The sequence below is a fragment of the Rosa rugosa genome, chromosome 1 (genome assembly GCF_958449725.1).
Source record: "Rosa rugosa chromosome 1, drRosRugo1.1, whole genome shotgun sequence".
Classification (NCBI taxonomy): Eukaryota; Viridiplantae; Streptophyta; class Magnoliopsida; order Rosales; family Rosaceae; genus Rosa; species Rosa rugosa.
This window is the reverse complement of record NC_084820.1, coordinates 3,101,197-3,114,434: the sequence shown is the minus strand read 5'-3', so window position 1 is coordinate 3,114,434 and position 13,238 is coordinate 3,101,197. Positions and strand designations below refer to the sequence as shown.

The 13,238-nt window shown below is 40.6% G+C and overlaps 3 protein-coding genes across 5 annotated transcripts; 1 reads left to right on the top strand and 2 right to left on the bottom strand.

The window, feature by feature from the left end:
* Nucleotides 1-349: 349 nt before the first annotated feature.
* Nucleotides 350-3,953, top strand: LOC133710626 (uncharacterized). The gene is made up of 10 exons (XM_062136748.1): nt 350-498; nt 1,706-1,811; nt 2,005-2,119; nt 2,298-2,334; nt 2,413-2,482; nt 2,688-2,792; nt 3,008-3,158; nt 3,240-3,322; nt 3,454-3,547; nt 3,637-3,953. The coding sequence occupies exons 2-10, from the start codon at nt 1,781-1,783 to the stop codon at nt 3,722-3,724; spliced, it is 774 nt and encodes a 257-aa protein (XP_061992732.1). The 5' UTR covers nt 350-498; nt 1,706-1,780; the 3' UTR covers nt 3,725-3,953.
* Nucleotides 3,954-4,344: 391 nt separating this feature from the next.
* Nucleotides 4,345-6,918, bottom strand: LOC133710630 (deSI-like protein At4g17486). Of its 2 annotated transcripts, none has more exons than XM_062136770.1 (4): nt 6,533-6,918; nt 5,433-5,720; nt 4,965-5,045; nt 4,345-4,867 (listed from the first exon to the last, which is right to left on the bottom strand). In XM_062136770.1, exons 1-4 carry the CDS (start codon nt 6,675-6,677, stop codon nt 4,716-4,718), a joined length of 666 nt encoding a protein of 221 aa, XP_061992754.1. In that variant the 5' UTR covers nt 6,678-6,918; the 3' UTR covers nt 4,345-4,715. The 2 variants fall into 2 exon arrangements, with proteins under 2 accessions (XP_061992754.1, XP_061992746.1); XM_062136762.1 differs by having other exon boundaries at nt 4,345-4,870; nt 6,533-6,916.
* Nucleotides 6,919-7,659: 741 nt separating this feature from the next.
* LOC133710614 (uncharacterized) lies at nt 7,660-10,265 on the bottom strand. Of its 2 annotated transcripts, XM_062136734.1 has the most exons (3): nt 10,051-10,265; nt 9,159-9,248; nt 7,660-9,071 (listed from the first exon to the last, which is right to left on the bottom strand). In XM_062136734.1, exon 3 carries the CDS (start codon nt 9,014-9,016, stop codon nt 7,970-7,972), a length of 1,047 nt encoding a protein of 348 aa, XP_061992718.1. In that variant the 5' UTR covers nt 9,017-9,071; nt 9,159-9,248; nt 10,051-10,265; the 3' UTR covers nt 7,660-7,969. The 2 variants fall into 2 exon arrangements, with proteins under 2 accessions (XP_061992718.1, XP_061992711.1); XM_062136727.1 differs by lacking the exon at nt 9,159-9,248.
* Between the last annotated feature and the right edge of the window lie 2,973 nt (nt 10,266-13,238).

Sequence of the window (13,238 nt, the reverse complement as noted above, 5' to 3'; positions counted from 1 at the left end):
ATGCACATTTGAAAAGTACAAGTTTTACCATTTCCCAACTGCTAGATTTTTCAGGATTATAACAGGAACAGTTACCCTGTCACTTTTACCAACTAATGGTCTCTAGAGTCTAGAGATATCAACCACCAGGCATTAAAACAAAAAGGGAGAGGATTAGAAATTGGAGAAGATTACAAGGGTAATTCAGTCAAATTATACGATAAGGTCAAGAAAGTAGGGACCACCCTTAAAATAGGACCAAATGTCCACCAACTTCTCATCTCTAGACTCTAGTGTCTCGGCTGTACGTCAAGTATCAAGTGGAGTAAAATCCATCAAAGATCATGATCAACGGTTGAGATTCCTCTTCATTTGAATGCTATAGCAACAAGAAACGACATCAAATAAAACGACAAACAATGAAGAGGGGGAAGCAGAGAGAAAACAGAGTGTGAGAGAGGAGAGAGGAGAGAGGAGAGAGGAGGGAGGAAGAAAGATCAGCCACCAAAGCTAATTGAGGTCTGTAACAATGGTGCAGAACCCTAAAACCAGTTTTTCAATTAATTTTTCTGCTCAATTTCATTTGGGTTTATCTATCAATTGTGTCCCATATTTCAAAGTTACCATCTTTATGATTCTGTACTTTCATACTGGTTTGCTCTGTGTTGAATTTCAAGCTTTAGTTTATGAGTATTGGGTCGCTCAAGTGTTACCATTTTTTGTTTATAGCTTCAATTATATACCTTTATGTTTCAGATGGTATCAAGGTAGAACCTTTATGATTTTGGTTTTCCATTTTGACATTTCTAGTTCTGGTTTCTGGGTTAAGGGGGTGACGTGAACAATGTTAAACACTTTAATCACACCTGGGATCTCCAATTGGCATTTCTATGTAAGACATGGACCTCATCTTAGGTGATCAGATGATTCACAGGAGTCATTGAAGCACCATTTGGCTCATTAAATTCCCAAACTTTTAGAACACTTTCTTGATGTTGTTTGTATTAGCACTTTGTTATGAGATTATGGTTATTTCAGTTCAATAAGAGAGGAAAATGCCAAAGTTTAGGTGTAAACTCTTTTAACGTGTTCTAAGAGTATGGCCTCACTGTTTTTCCAAATCCTTGTGATATAAGGTTAGCATCTGAAAAGTGATTTTTTTCCTCCACCCTTTTTGTTTGAGCTGTCGACAAGTTAAGTTATTTTCGTCCTTTTGGTGTCAGAATCAAGTTCTTTTCTAAGCTGTAGGTTTTGTTCCGACATGTTAAGTGTAATTTATATGTTTGAACATTATGGTTTTGAAGTTGAAATGCTAAAGCAATTCAAAATCAAGTTCTTTTCTAAGCTGTAGGTTTTGTTCTGACATGTTTAAGTGTAATTTATATGTTTGAACTTATGGTTTTGAAGTTGAAATGCTAAAGCAATTGTAGGTGCCTGCAAAAAATCAGATTCTGACTTTGGTTTTTCAATTACAAACAAAAAATTGAATTTTTACTGGTGTGGTTGTTATTCTGCATAAATCCTAATTATGAATAAAGATATATCATAAAAACTAGAAGTGTTAACATGCGGTAATCTTGACAATTGGCCATCTACATAGCCTTGCTGTGGTTCTTGGATCACCTAGGCCTATAGGTGGGGTTGAGGTGATCCATGAGAATTCTGATTTAGCTATAAACAGGAATTAGCTGATAAATCTGAAATTGCTGGTGTTTTGTCATTGCAGGTTCTGTGCTCTTTTGTCTTTACAGTTTCTGTAGTAGGAGTGTGGTTGGTGCTATTTTCCTTGAGGGTGCCTAATATGAGCTTCACGTCTCCATCTGTGGGTTCTGGTTAGTTTGTTTCCCATTACTTCCACATCCTTGTTGAGAATACCGTAGCTTGCCTTTCTAGTTATCAATTTCTCTTGGTGTTCTATGTTGGTATTGAGCTGGTTTAGTGAACTGTTTAATTAAAAATGACATACTGTTGGTTCTGTTTATTATCCATCCTTTCCTATTTATTTTGATTGTAACCTGATTTCAGGTGGTAGAACTGTTAGAAGGGCATTTGAGTTTGGAAGAACCTATGTAGTCCGACCTAAAGGCAAACACCAGGCCACCGTAGTTTGGCTACATGGCCTTGGTGATAATGGCTCAAGGTGGTTCTTGTTCCCTTTGCTTCTGTAAACTATTTATGAGAAAGTTGACAATGTTGAATTCACATTCAAGTGACTTTATTTTATTTATTTTTCATTTCATACTAGATTTATCCATTGTTCTTTGATATGCACTTCATGCTTAGATTTTAATTTTAAGCTATACTTTTTTTGTTTGCAGCTGGTCCCAGCTCTTGGAAACCCTCCCTCTTCCAAATGTAAGAATGAATACATCTACACTATTGGAAAAGTTGAATGTTCCCATTGTTAGCCATACTTATAATATTGTGATGCAGATTAAATGGATTTGTCCAACCGCTCCTACTCAACCAATTTCAGTTTTTGGTGGTTTTCCTTCCACTGCTTGTAAGATTCCTATTTCCTTATACTTGCATTAATATATTTAGCCTTATGTATTCATCTTGGAGTGGCATTTTGTTTGAAGAGAAATTATTGATTCATTATCACCACTCATAAATAGTGACACAAAAAGAAAATTTCATCAGTTATAATTAAGTGAAGTCTTTACAACTTCTCAAGTTCCCTGAATTGCTTGTCTTATACGAAACAGGGTTTGATGTTGGAGAACTCTCAGAAGATGCTCCGGATGATATGGAGGGCTTGGATGCTTCAGCAGCACATGTAGCTAATTTGCTGTCAACGGAGCCCGATGACAGTAGGTTTCCTCCTGCTAGATTTTAGCATTTGAGTCGTATTGGATTTCATTTATAGTCTGTTTTGAGTTTTTATGTTGTGAACATCTAGAGAAGCCTTAGAGATTTCAGCTTCTCAAAATCATTATTCCCCCACCTTAGGCTTTTGAACTATTTGGTATAGCTTTACCTTCATTGAATCTCAATAGATAACAAATCAAGTTTCCTTCTGCTGCAGTTAAACTTGGAGTTGGAGGTTTTAGTATGGGTGCAGCTACAGCTCTGTACTCAGCCACCTGCTTTGCTATAAAGAAATATGGGAATGGTACTCCATATCCATCCAATCTGAGTGCAGTTGTTGGACTCAGTGGATGGCTTCCATGTTCCAAGTTTGGCTTCTCACACCTCCTCATCTCGTTTAACCCCTCTATCTTCTTTTGCAGTTAGTTACAAGTCCTATTCTTTTTCAGGACCTTGAGTAAGAAGTTTGAAGAAGCAAGTGAAGCTGCAAGACGTGCTGCCTCCTTTCCACTTTTGTTATGTCATGGAAAAGGTGTTTTGCATCTCTCATATATACATTTCACTAGTCTTATTTGTCTTTTACCTATACCGGTTTAGTTGTTTGTCCAAGTTCACAGTGCTCTGCCAATATGCTCAACATTATATCAAGTATGATTGCTGCAGGTGATGATGTGGTTCCTTATAAGTTCGGCGAGAAATCTTCACGAGCTCTGAGTGCAACTGGCTTTCAGGATGTGACGTTCAAATCCTATAATGGGTATATGGTCTTTTTTTTAAGATTTTGTGGAAAAGCTGTTATTGTGGTTCTATCAAGGGAAAATAAGAATGTTCTATTCTAAAATGCAGGCTTGGTCATTACACAATTCCTGAAGAGATGGATGAGGTTTGTGCTTGGCTAAATTCAAAGTTGGGGCTGGACGGAACTCCTTCATAGTTTGCTTCCATGAGAAATCTCAAGCAACATCAAGAGGCAGAAAATGAAGGGAAGATGTTAGAAACATGGAATTTTTAGTGGTTTGCTAGCGAGTTATGACCTATATGTTCTTTAAGGCTTGTTATTGTTTGGCTGGTTGGATAAAATCCATATTCATATGTAATAGGATATTCATTATTTGGATCATGAAACATGCCGTTTGAACGTAGCTGGTCACTGCTTTGTTTTCCTTGGTTCCTTGCTGATATTTTAAATAACAGAAAGAGAATGCAGGGTAGCAGAATATCAATAAACCAAACTTAAACTGAAGTTCTCTATGTCAAATGTTGGTTCAATTTTGAGTTTGAGTTGAGACTCCATGTTTTGAAACCTCATAGTTGTTTTCCCACTTTCTCAATGGCTGATTCAGCTAAAATTTGACTACCATGCGATCTGAGTAATTCACTGATTCCCATTCTTTGGTTATTGCTTTCCTATTTCAATTCAACCCTTTTCTTCTTTCTTCTTCTCGATTCAGTGCATTTTATAAGGAGGCCTGGGGCCAACGTGGAGGACCAATCACTTTATTTGCAGAAGAAAGAAAACACAAGGAAGCAAAAACAGAGCCGGAGAAAACCAAATTCAGATTGAAAACAGAGAGATAATTTTCACTAGCAAAACAGCTCCCATTCCAAGCCTTCATACACAAATCATAAATTACAACAAATTACCTTCAACTTTCAGATTCCACAATTCCGAAAAATGGTACTGCAAAATGAGGTTGAAATGGTAATAAAAAACAAAACTCAAAATTAAATCAAATCAGATCAACACTTGTGCATGCAAACAATCAGTACAATTCAGGCAGCTCTGATTCTGAAAACAGGGGCAGCTACTGTCCTTCCTAGTAAGCCCATCCATATTACAGACAGTTTGAAGAATAACAAGCCTAACAGCCCCCTGCAGGAGAGTGATTCTTTCCTCTTTTTCAAAAGAATTGCGATTTTATATTTCACTTGTGAGTCTCTTTAACAAAAGTCACATCCCCGCATCCAGACATTGGTGACACTGCAGCCAATGGTGACAGCAGACGCTTTTCTTGATCGTCATCAACTTCTGTCGACTCACGAGGCGTGGTGATTGTTAGAGATTCAGTACCATCTTCTTCTGGACACAACCAAACCAGAAAAGCAGCAAAATAAGTTCCAAATGTTAAATTGTGTAGCAACTAGAGACTCTAATATTGAGTTGAAAATACTACCTGACTCATGATGGTATTCAGGAGTCTGTTTAACAGTAGTCACTTGAAGGCTTTCTGGAAGAAGACAGCTGCACAAGGAACCTGAAATTCCAACCAAACATGGACTTAACAAGATCTTCACTATTGATTTAAGCAAATGAAAAATAAAAATAAAAGCCCATGTGTGAGCGCTTGTGTCTCCAGAAATGACCAATCCCCAGAACATGAAATGAAATAAAGACACAAATCAAACAATCCAAATCCAAACCCTCATGCATGATATCATTTTGCAAATTTAAATGTCAATCAGCACACCAAAAATGGGTGATTTTCTTTCCAGCAAAGACATATTACTAATTGCTTTGGATTTATGTCCATTTTTCTCAACGACTAGGAGACTGCAGTAATTAAACTTATTCTCATAAATAAAACATCCAACACACATGAATTAAACGAGTACTAGAAGTCCATAGTATAAATTCTCTTTACCTAGCCGAGCAAGCCGGTTCACCCATCCAGGAATCCGTTTTTCTGTCAACCGACATGCTATGTCATCGGTAAAATGGTTGCAATTCTTGGAGATGAGGTGATATGTATCCCCATGATACTCTGCAGCAACATTCTCAATAAATGTCCGAAATTCAGAAGGAGGCATGTTTATGCGACCAAGTGAAATAGAGCATCGGTAAATGAAACCCGGGCAGGCCTTTGGTTCCACTTCAAAAACTCCACTAACTGGGAAGTCATGGGCTCCAAAACCATACTCTTTACCATGAACTGTTCACCAAGGAAACATATAATATGGTTAAACAGTATCTAGTAAAAAGAGAATCAAAAGCTACTGATCAGTCCATTCAATATTTTCAAACAGAGGATTCTAGTTTCTCTTCTTTTATAAGAGCTACTCCCATGATAACATAATTCCAAACAACCATACTTCCCTATGTGTTTGCAACTTCTAGATTCCACACAAGAAAAACTGATTCATCTATCACTACATCAAAAGCTATCTTCTTGTACACGCTCACGCTCCCCCACAAACACATATCCATTACATTTCACCCAGCAATTCTTTCATCCAACATACACAAAACATAAAAGTGGCTATAATCCCTTGTTTAATTAGACCGAAGACCCCCACGGTCAACACTAGCCCTAACCACGATCACCCCATATCTAACTTGCTGCTATGCATCTACTTACTATTTAGTACAAAAGATACTCATGTACTCAATGCCCTAATGCAACATTAAGCTAGCATCAATGCAAATCCAAAATCACAACGCAACAAAAGCATGTTTCCGTCAAGCACACCATACATTTCATTACAAACCAGAATGATATTACACACAGTGGTATCAGGATTTAGACCTATGAGTTTCAAGTTCCAAATTCCAAACAGCACATACAATTATACATCAAGGTTTAAAGCACCAATCTTGAAAAGCTACAAATGCAAATTCATCAAAACTAGGAATACCCAGAAAACCCAAAAGGCTAACAGAACCATTGCAAACATAGAAAACCAAATAACACCCAGATCACCAACAACCAAGAAAGAAAGATTCGATTTTGAAAAAGGGCGAGACCTTCAATACCGGAGTGGAATATTCCGAGACCGAACCAAACAGAATAATTGTTGATAGGGGTGAGGTCGTAGACATTCAAGACCACCGGAGTCTCGTAGCTCTTGTCGTTCCGATCAATCCCACTGGAGGTGCTCTCGGCCCCCATTTTCCTCCTCCCAGAAATCTATTCGAAATTCCAAAACAGCCCCAGGTTCCAAATTACCAGTCCATTTTGAGGGCCTTTGGGTTCAGAAAGAAACACAGAGAGAGAAATAGATCGGTCTCCGTCTCCGTCTCCGTCTCCGGCCAGAGAAGAAAGGTAAAAGCTTTGGGACTTTTAAGGAAAAAATTTAATGAAAGAGTGGGGAAACATGACCCAACACGGTCGTTCGACTCCTTTTTCCTTTTCTTTATTAAACTCTTGGCTGTCGTTGTATAATGTCGCGCGAGATAAGGTTTTGGTCACGTGGTTTAAACAAAGAAAAGAAAAACACGTATAGATGAACAAAACGCAAGTTCACTTGATCTGTGTCCAAATCATCTGTACGTGTTTTGTTCATCTATACGTGTTCAAATGAACAAAATGCAAGTCCGTATCGATATGTATCTGTGTGTCCAAATTCTCTCTATATATTTGACACTGCTCCAAAAACTTAACATCTTCAATAGGTTGTATTAGTCCGAATTGATTATTATCAGACGAAAAAAGAACAGGAGTCGTCGGTTCGGATATTTATTGTGTGATAAGATGAAGATATAAACAATTTTACTCGAGGGTGTTGAAAATCATTTAAACTTTTACTAGGCGTGATATTAGTTTTCAGTATCTACACTGACACAAGATACTTGGTATTCATTAGCCGGATATCCGCTAGGATTCTCTTGATCCTCCCATTTAGCTCCTCAACATTGACCAAAGACTCTGGAAAGATGTTGAATTCACATAACCAAATCCACCGGTCTTAATCCACAACTCTGATGATGCTCTGTCTGTGGCATTTGCAAGGGATTTGTTGTTTAGATTTTGACGATGCTTGATCTATTAAAACCATGTTCTAATTGAAGCTAAATAGTAATCGAACTTTCAACGAAGCAGACTGAATTGTTTACTTTCAGCTTATCATTATAAAGAGAGAAAAAGAAAAGACTTGCGAAAACAAATATATAGAATCAAGTTTTTCAGAAAATTACATTTCTTTGACAAATCTCAGCAACGCTGCTCCACGCTAGGAAGGAGCAGATTCGGGGGAGGGGAGAAGCAGACCAGCTTCCGTTTCATTCCTTTAAGTTAATCCACCCGAGTCTAAAAGCACGGGCACTTAACCACGAACATTTTCTTTAATCATAATTTTAATCATCAGCAAGCGACTGACAGCGGCTGATTACAGAACTTTAGCAAACTTACTTTTCAAACCCTTAAATGAAAAACAATTTCGCCGACTCTACATTCTTCTGCAATCATGGCTGGTTGTTGTCTGGGCTTGTCCGTCGCCTTTGCCGGAGACGCGCACTCTGCCTCCTAGTAGGAGCTGAGCCACCATCTGAGGAGTCATTGTCAGCTTCTCTTGAAGACGACGCAGCTTCACCCTCGTAGCTTTCTCCCCAAAGTCTGGTAGCCCTCCTTCTCATACTAATTTGTGCTCTAGTTCTTGTGGTAGGAGACCAACTGCTGCTCCTCGAACTGGACCCAGACGTAGGTCGGTAGATTCTAACTAGAAAGAATACAGTTAGCCATCCCCCATCCTGTTCTACTGCCAAGCTGCTGTCATCAGCCCTATCCTCTCCCATAGAAGATTGGAGTGTGCTGAGCAGATCACCAATGTCCCTCTGTCGCTCCAAACTCCTCCAGGAACGCTGTCGCTCTGGGTCAGCCTCTGATGGGCGTGCTTGCGGGTGCTCCAGCCTTGCATGCTTTCTGAGATCTGTATAGGTTCCGCTAAAACTGCACGTCTCACAAGAACAGTTTCTTGATTTTGCATTCATGAAACAACGAGCAGGCTCCACAATAATCCAATCTTTCACCTCCCCACGGCAGAGAGGGCACACAAGCTTGGGCTGTTCCTGGTGTTCACAAGATATGGGAATCATGGTTGGCGGTTCTTCCTCAGTTGCAACACTTTGCACATCAGTAATTATTGATTCAGAAGTTTCAAATGGAAGCAGCTGAGTATCTGAAAGCTGAATGTCTTCTTCTGGCGGCATCTCTGATGAGATTTCTTCTGAAAATGACTTGCAGAACTGGTCAAGACAGTTTGAATGGCGGTAGCTTGTGTCACACATGTAAGGGCGGCACCCCTTCTCAAAAGATGAACATATGAGCAGAACTGCATTGTGTGGATGTTCCAAACAAACTGGGCACCTGGCTTCTTCCCACTCCTTCACATTTTCCTCCGTTTCTGAAGGAATTTTGAGTGAGGGACGCTTTGTATGACTGGAGCTGCATGGATAAGGAGATGCTCTGTACCTCTCTCGAGACACAGAACGGTCCCTTCTTTCCTTAGGCATTTTGAGCTATCAGAGATGCTTCACGCTCTTCCCAAACTATAGTGGCAGATTGAAACTAAAAAAAAAATACCAAATCATAATATGAGCAATACGGATAACAATCTGCTTGATACAGATTACAGACAAAACTTTAAGTGCATACCGAGTATGTGCAACGGGAATATCCATTACATGTAAATTAGAAGAGTCAAAACAAATTCACACAAATAGGGGCTAAAATGCATCCGAGGACCTAGAATTTAAGCCAAAAAAGAAATACACCACATTTGAAAATCAGTAGTTTACGAACAAAGAATGAATCGGTAAATATTCCTATGAGCATTGAAAACCAAGCCAGACCGGCATACTTTCTACGAAGCAACAATTCAACACCAAGCCTCAACAATACTTCTACAAGAAGCTAAACACTGCCATTCAAAAAAAAAAAAAACAACAACAACACAGAGAAAAAACTGACTATATTCAATGATTCAATGTATCTCTTGTAATTGACAGTCGGAAAACCAAACCACGAGTAATGCAGTTCCGATAATCACACAAATAGAAACTATCTTTTGGCATCCAGGTGATTCCTTGCTGTTCTTTTCTTTCAAGGAAATCATATACAGTTTAACAACAAAATTCGACTGAAACTATAGATAAATCTACATCGAACATTGACAGTTCATTACAGATAGGACCTCAATTGCGATACTCAACAATTATTCACAGCTCAAACACAAATTGAGAAAACTACCCGATAATCCTCAATGAGTTAATAAACAAACAAACACCCTTATCACCCAAAACCATGAACAATGAAGCAAAAACCCAAACTCTTATTCTCATTTTCCACAATCGAGGATCAAACAAACCAAACCCAAAACCCAATTTCACCCAAAAAAACAAAACAATGGAAAACCCAGAAATCAATCCGAAACCCCCCAATTTCCATCCAAAGACCACAACTTTAAACAAAACCCAGAAGAACTCAGAATCGAGACAAGAATCAGATCCAGGTGCAATCGGGCCTGAGAATTGGGTAAGAGAATTACCGGATTAAAGGTTCAAACTTTGGAACCCTAGCTTGAATTTGTCGGATTCAATTGGATTGACTCGGCGACGACTATAAAAAGCGCTTTAGAAAAAAGCAGCTGGGGATTATTGTTTTGAGCAATAGAGAGAGAGAGAGAGCTGAGGAGTTCTTTTTTTTTGTTCTAGGGTAACTGATTGAGCAGAGCAGCTACCCACAGACAAAGAAGAAGGAGAAAAAGAAAAAGAGAAACCAGTGGAGGAAATATATATATATATATATTTCATCCCTGACTCGGACATCGTGGTCGGTCTAAGGGTGTGAGCTGACGTGGACCAATATTTTCCTTCCTTCTTTTTTTAAATTTGAATAGATATTTGAAAATTTGAAATTGATTATTATTAATAAATACTTTGGGATAATGATAATTGATTATCAAATCTAAATCTAAATTTAAATTTTGAATGATAATTGCCATAATAAATTGCTGGCTCCGATTATGTTGTGGTAATCTGTTTTTTAATTATGACACGTTTTAACTTGTTTGGAATGAAGTATGAAAGGAAAGTCAGCGTCTACTGCTGTGGAGGGATCGGTTGCTTGTGGAAATGATCATTTATCCAATTTCTGCTTAAAAATTACCCACTTACTTTACTAACAGTTTTTTAACCTCGTTTACCCAAAACACTCTAAGGGATTATTTCCCTAATATCCAATTAATTCTTTTTTATTTATTTTTGGGACTTTTTTGCCCTCTCTTTCTTTCTCACTTAGAGGGAGAAGTCATCCTCCACCTTGCCCGACTCCGGTGACCAGTGGCCGGCCGCCGACCGGTGACCGGAATCCGGCGACCGGTGACAGAAATCCGGAATCCGGCTACCGGACTGGTGTCGGGATTCCGACGTCTGAATTTATTGCCCCCCAATAATACTCAGTAACCATATTATTGCCCCCCAATAATCATATTATTGCTTCCTAAAAAAAATTCTGTTTATTAAATAGTGGTAGTGTGTGAATAGGGGTAAAATGGAGGGCTGTTGGTTGGTATACTGGGGGGCAATAGACAGATTATTGCCCCCCAATAATCTATTGACTCTATGTTATTATTTGTGAGAATTATGTTTTTGATAGCTGATACGTTTATTTGTGTTTATAGAGTGGAAATGTAGTGTACTATGTTGGTCTATTGGGGGGCAATAGACATATTATTGCCCCCCAGTAATGTGATTTTTAGGAGTCAGTAATGGCGGCTTCATGACATCAGCCCAACACCAAGCCATCCGGGTAACCCAGATTACTCTGGGCACCCAAAACAGGGCATCAAATCAACCCAGCCGGCCACCGCCACACGTTATCCTAGTCGTCGCTCTCCGTGGAGCCGTCGCGGCGAAAACACATGGGACGGCTGCTGGGGTCGGCGGCGGTCTTGAGGTTCAGGGCGAGTGTGAGTGGCTTCGGGGGTCTGGTCGAAACGGGGGATAATGACCATGGTGCTGCGATGGGTCAAGGCGGAGGAGCCACCATGGTTAGGTGAAGGATTGGAGCGCGGTATTCGGGCAGTCTTCATCTCGGGTCTGGATTCACGATCTGGATCCAGGCTGCGTGGGGTTGGGATAATGGAGTTGGATGGCGTCCTCCTCTGGTGGTCCGACGGTGGGGATAGAGCGGCGGCGGTGGAGGCCCGACATCGACGGTGGAGTGGTGGGCGCGATGGCTTGATGGTGGAGGCCCGACATCGACGGTGGAGTGGTGGGCGCGATGGCTTGATGGTGGAGGCCCGACTTACCGAACCGGAAATTTTTGATCTGCAGACGTGGAGAGAGAGAGAGAGAGAGAAATCGGTGATGGGGAGGTGAGAGAAAATAGATCGAAGAGAGAGTTGAGATGTAATTTATTAATTAAAATAGGGGCAAAACTGTCAATGGATGTTAGATTTTTTTTTTGAGAATGAAAGAAACATTTTATTCCAGAATAACACGATTACGTAAAACGGGAATGACCGGGGGTGGACATAAGTTCCCCACTCTCCTCCCTAAGAACACCCTCAGTTACGAGTCCGTCATCCACGATGACATCCATGAGCCAAAAGGGCTCAACCCCTAACCAAACCAATCGCCCCTCAACTCGGGCTACAGCATAAAACAACTTCCGAGAGTCACGATAAATCCCTGCAACCAACATTACACACAGCCACTTCCCCTTCATCAACACCGTGTCCCAATCCAACCAGACCACGTGCAAGAGCAAGTCACTACCACATTGACAACAAGAAAACACCGAGAATAAAACATGTAGTCCCCGGACATAACGCCATATCAACGACACTTCATCCATACTAACCCAGGAGACAAAATACATCCTCACAGCCAACCTCAAGAGGAAAGATACTCCTTTCAACACCATGACCCAAAACCGCCAGACCACGTGCAAGAGCTTCTCCCCATTACTTTGACCACAAAAAAGTAAATTGAATTCCTGGGAATGACACGACACAACCACCATACTAAGACTCCAGAACCCTAGCTCGAAAGAGTAGGGACTTATTAGACTAAGCCAAAGAACTAAACCAAAAAATAAGACCCTAAAAGAAGACCAATAATACCTACCCCGAACAACTATCCTCTCCAAGACCGCCGCCTCCATCTGCCCGATGGCCACCGTCATCCCGCTGCAAAAGCATTGGGGGTTAACGAAACACGACCACCGCCCTCTTAGACATAGCAACTTGATGCCAACCCAGCCACCGATGATCACCCATCCAAAGACCCCAAACATCAATTCAAACCCATCACCCAGTTTCAGATCTCGAGCCCACAAGGTCTCCAGCCATCGCCATCTTCCAAAAACACCGCTGCATAGCCTCCATAGGCTCGAAACCGTCAACCACCATATGCCCTGATGTATTGCTCCATCTTCTTGCTGATCCCGGAGGTTCCACCATGTAATACCGCTACATCGAATGTCAAACCCAACCAGATCGCAACCCCATCTCCAAACTGCAAACCTGGGTCCCCAGTTCAAAGAAGCCCCGCTCGATCCAGCCATCAGAAAAGCCCACACCGCCTTCAGAGAAGAGAGATGAAGCATGCCGGTAAAGGGTACCTGCCCATAGCTCCTATGACCCCAAGAGAGCCAGACAACAGCCAATCCAGATGCCCGTCCGGCTGCACCTGCCACACACTGGCAAGGCATAACGCCGTCGTTGATGCG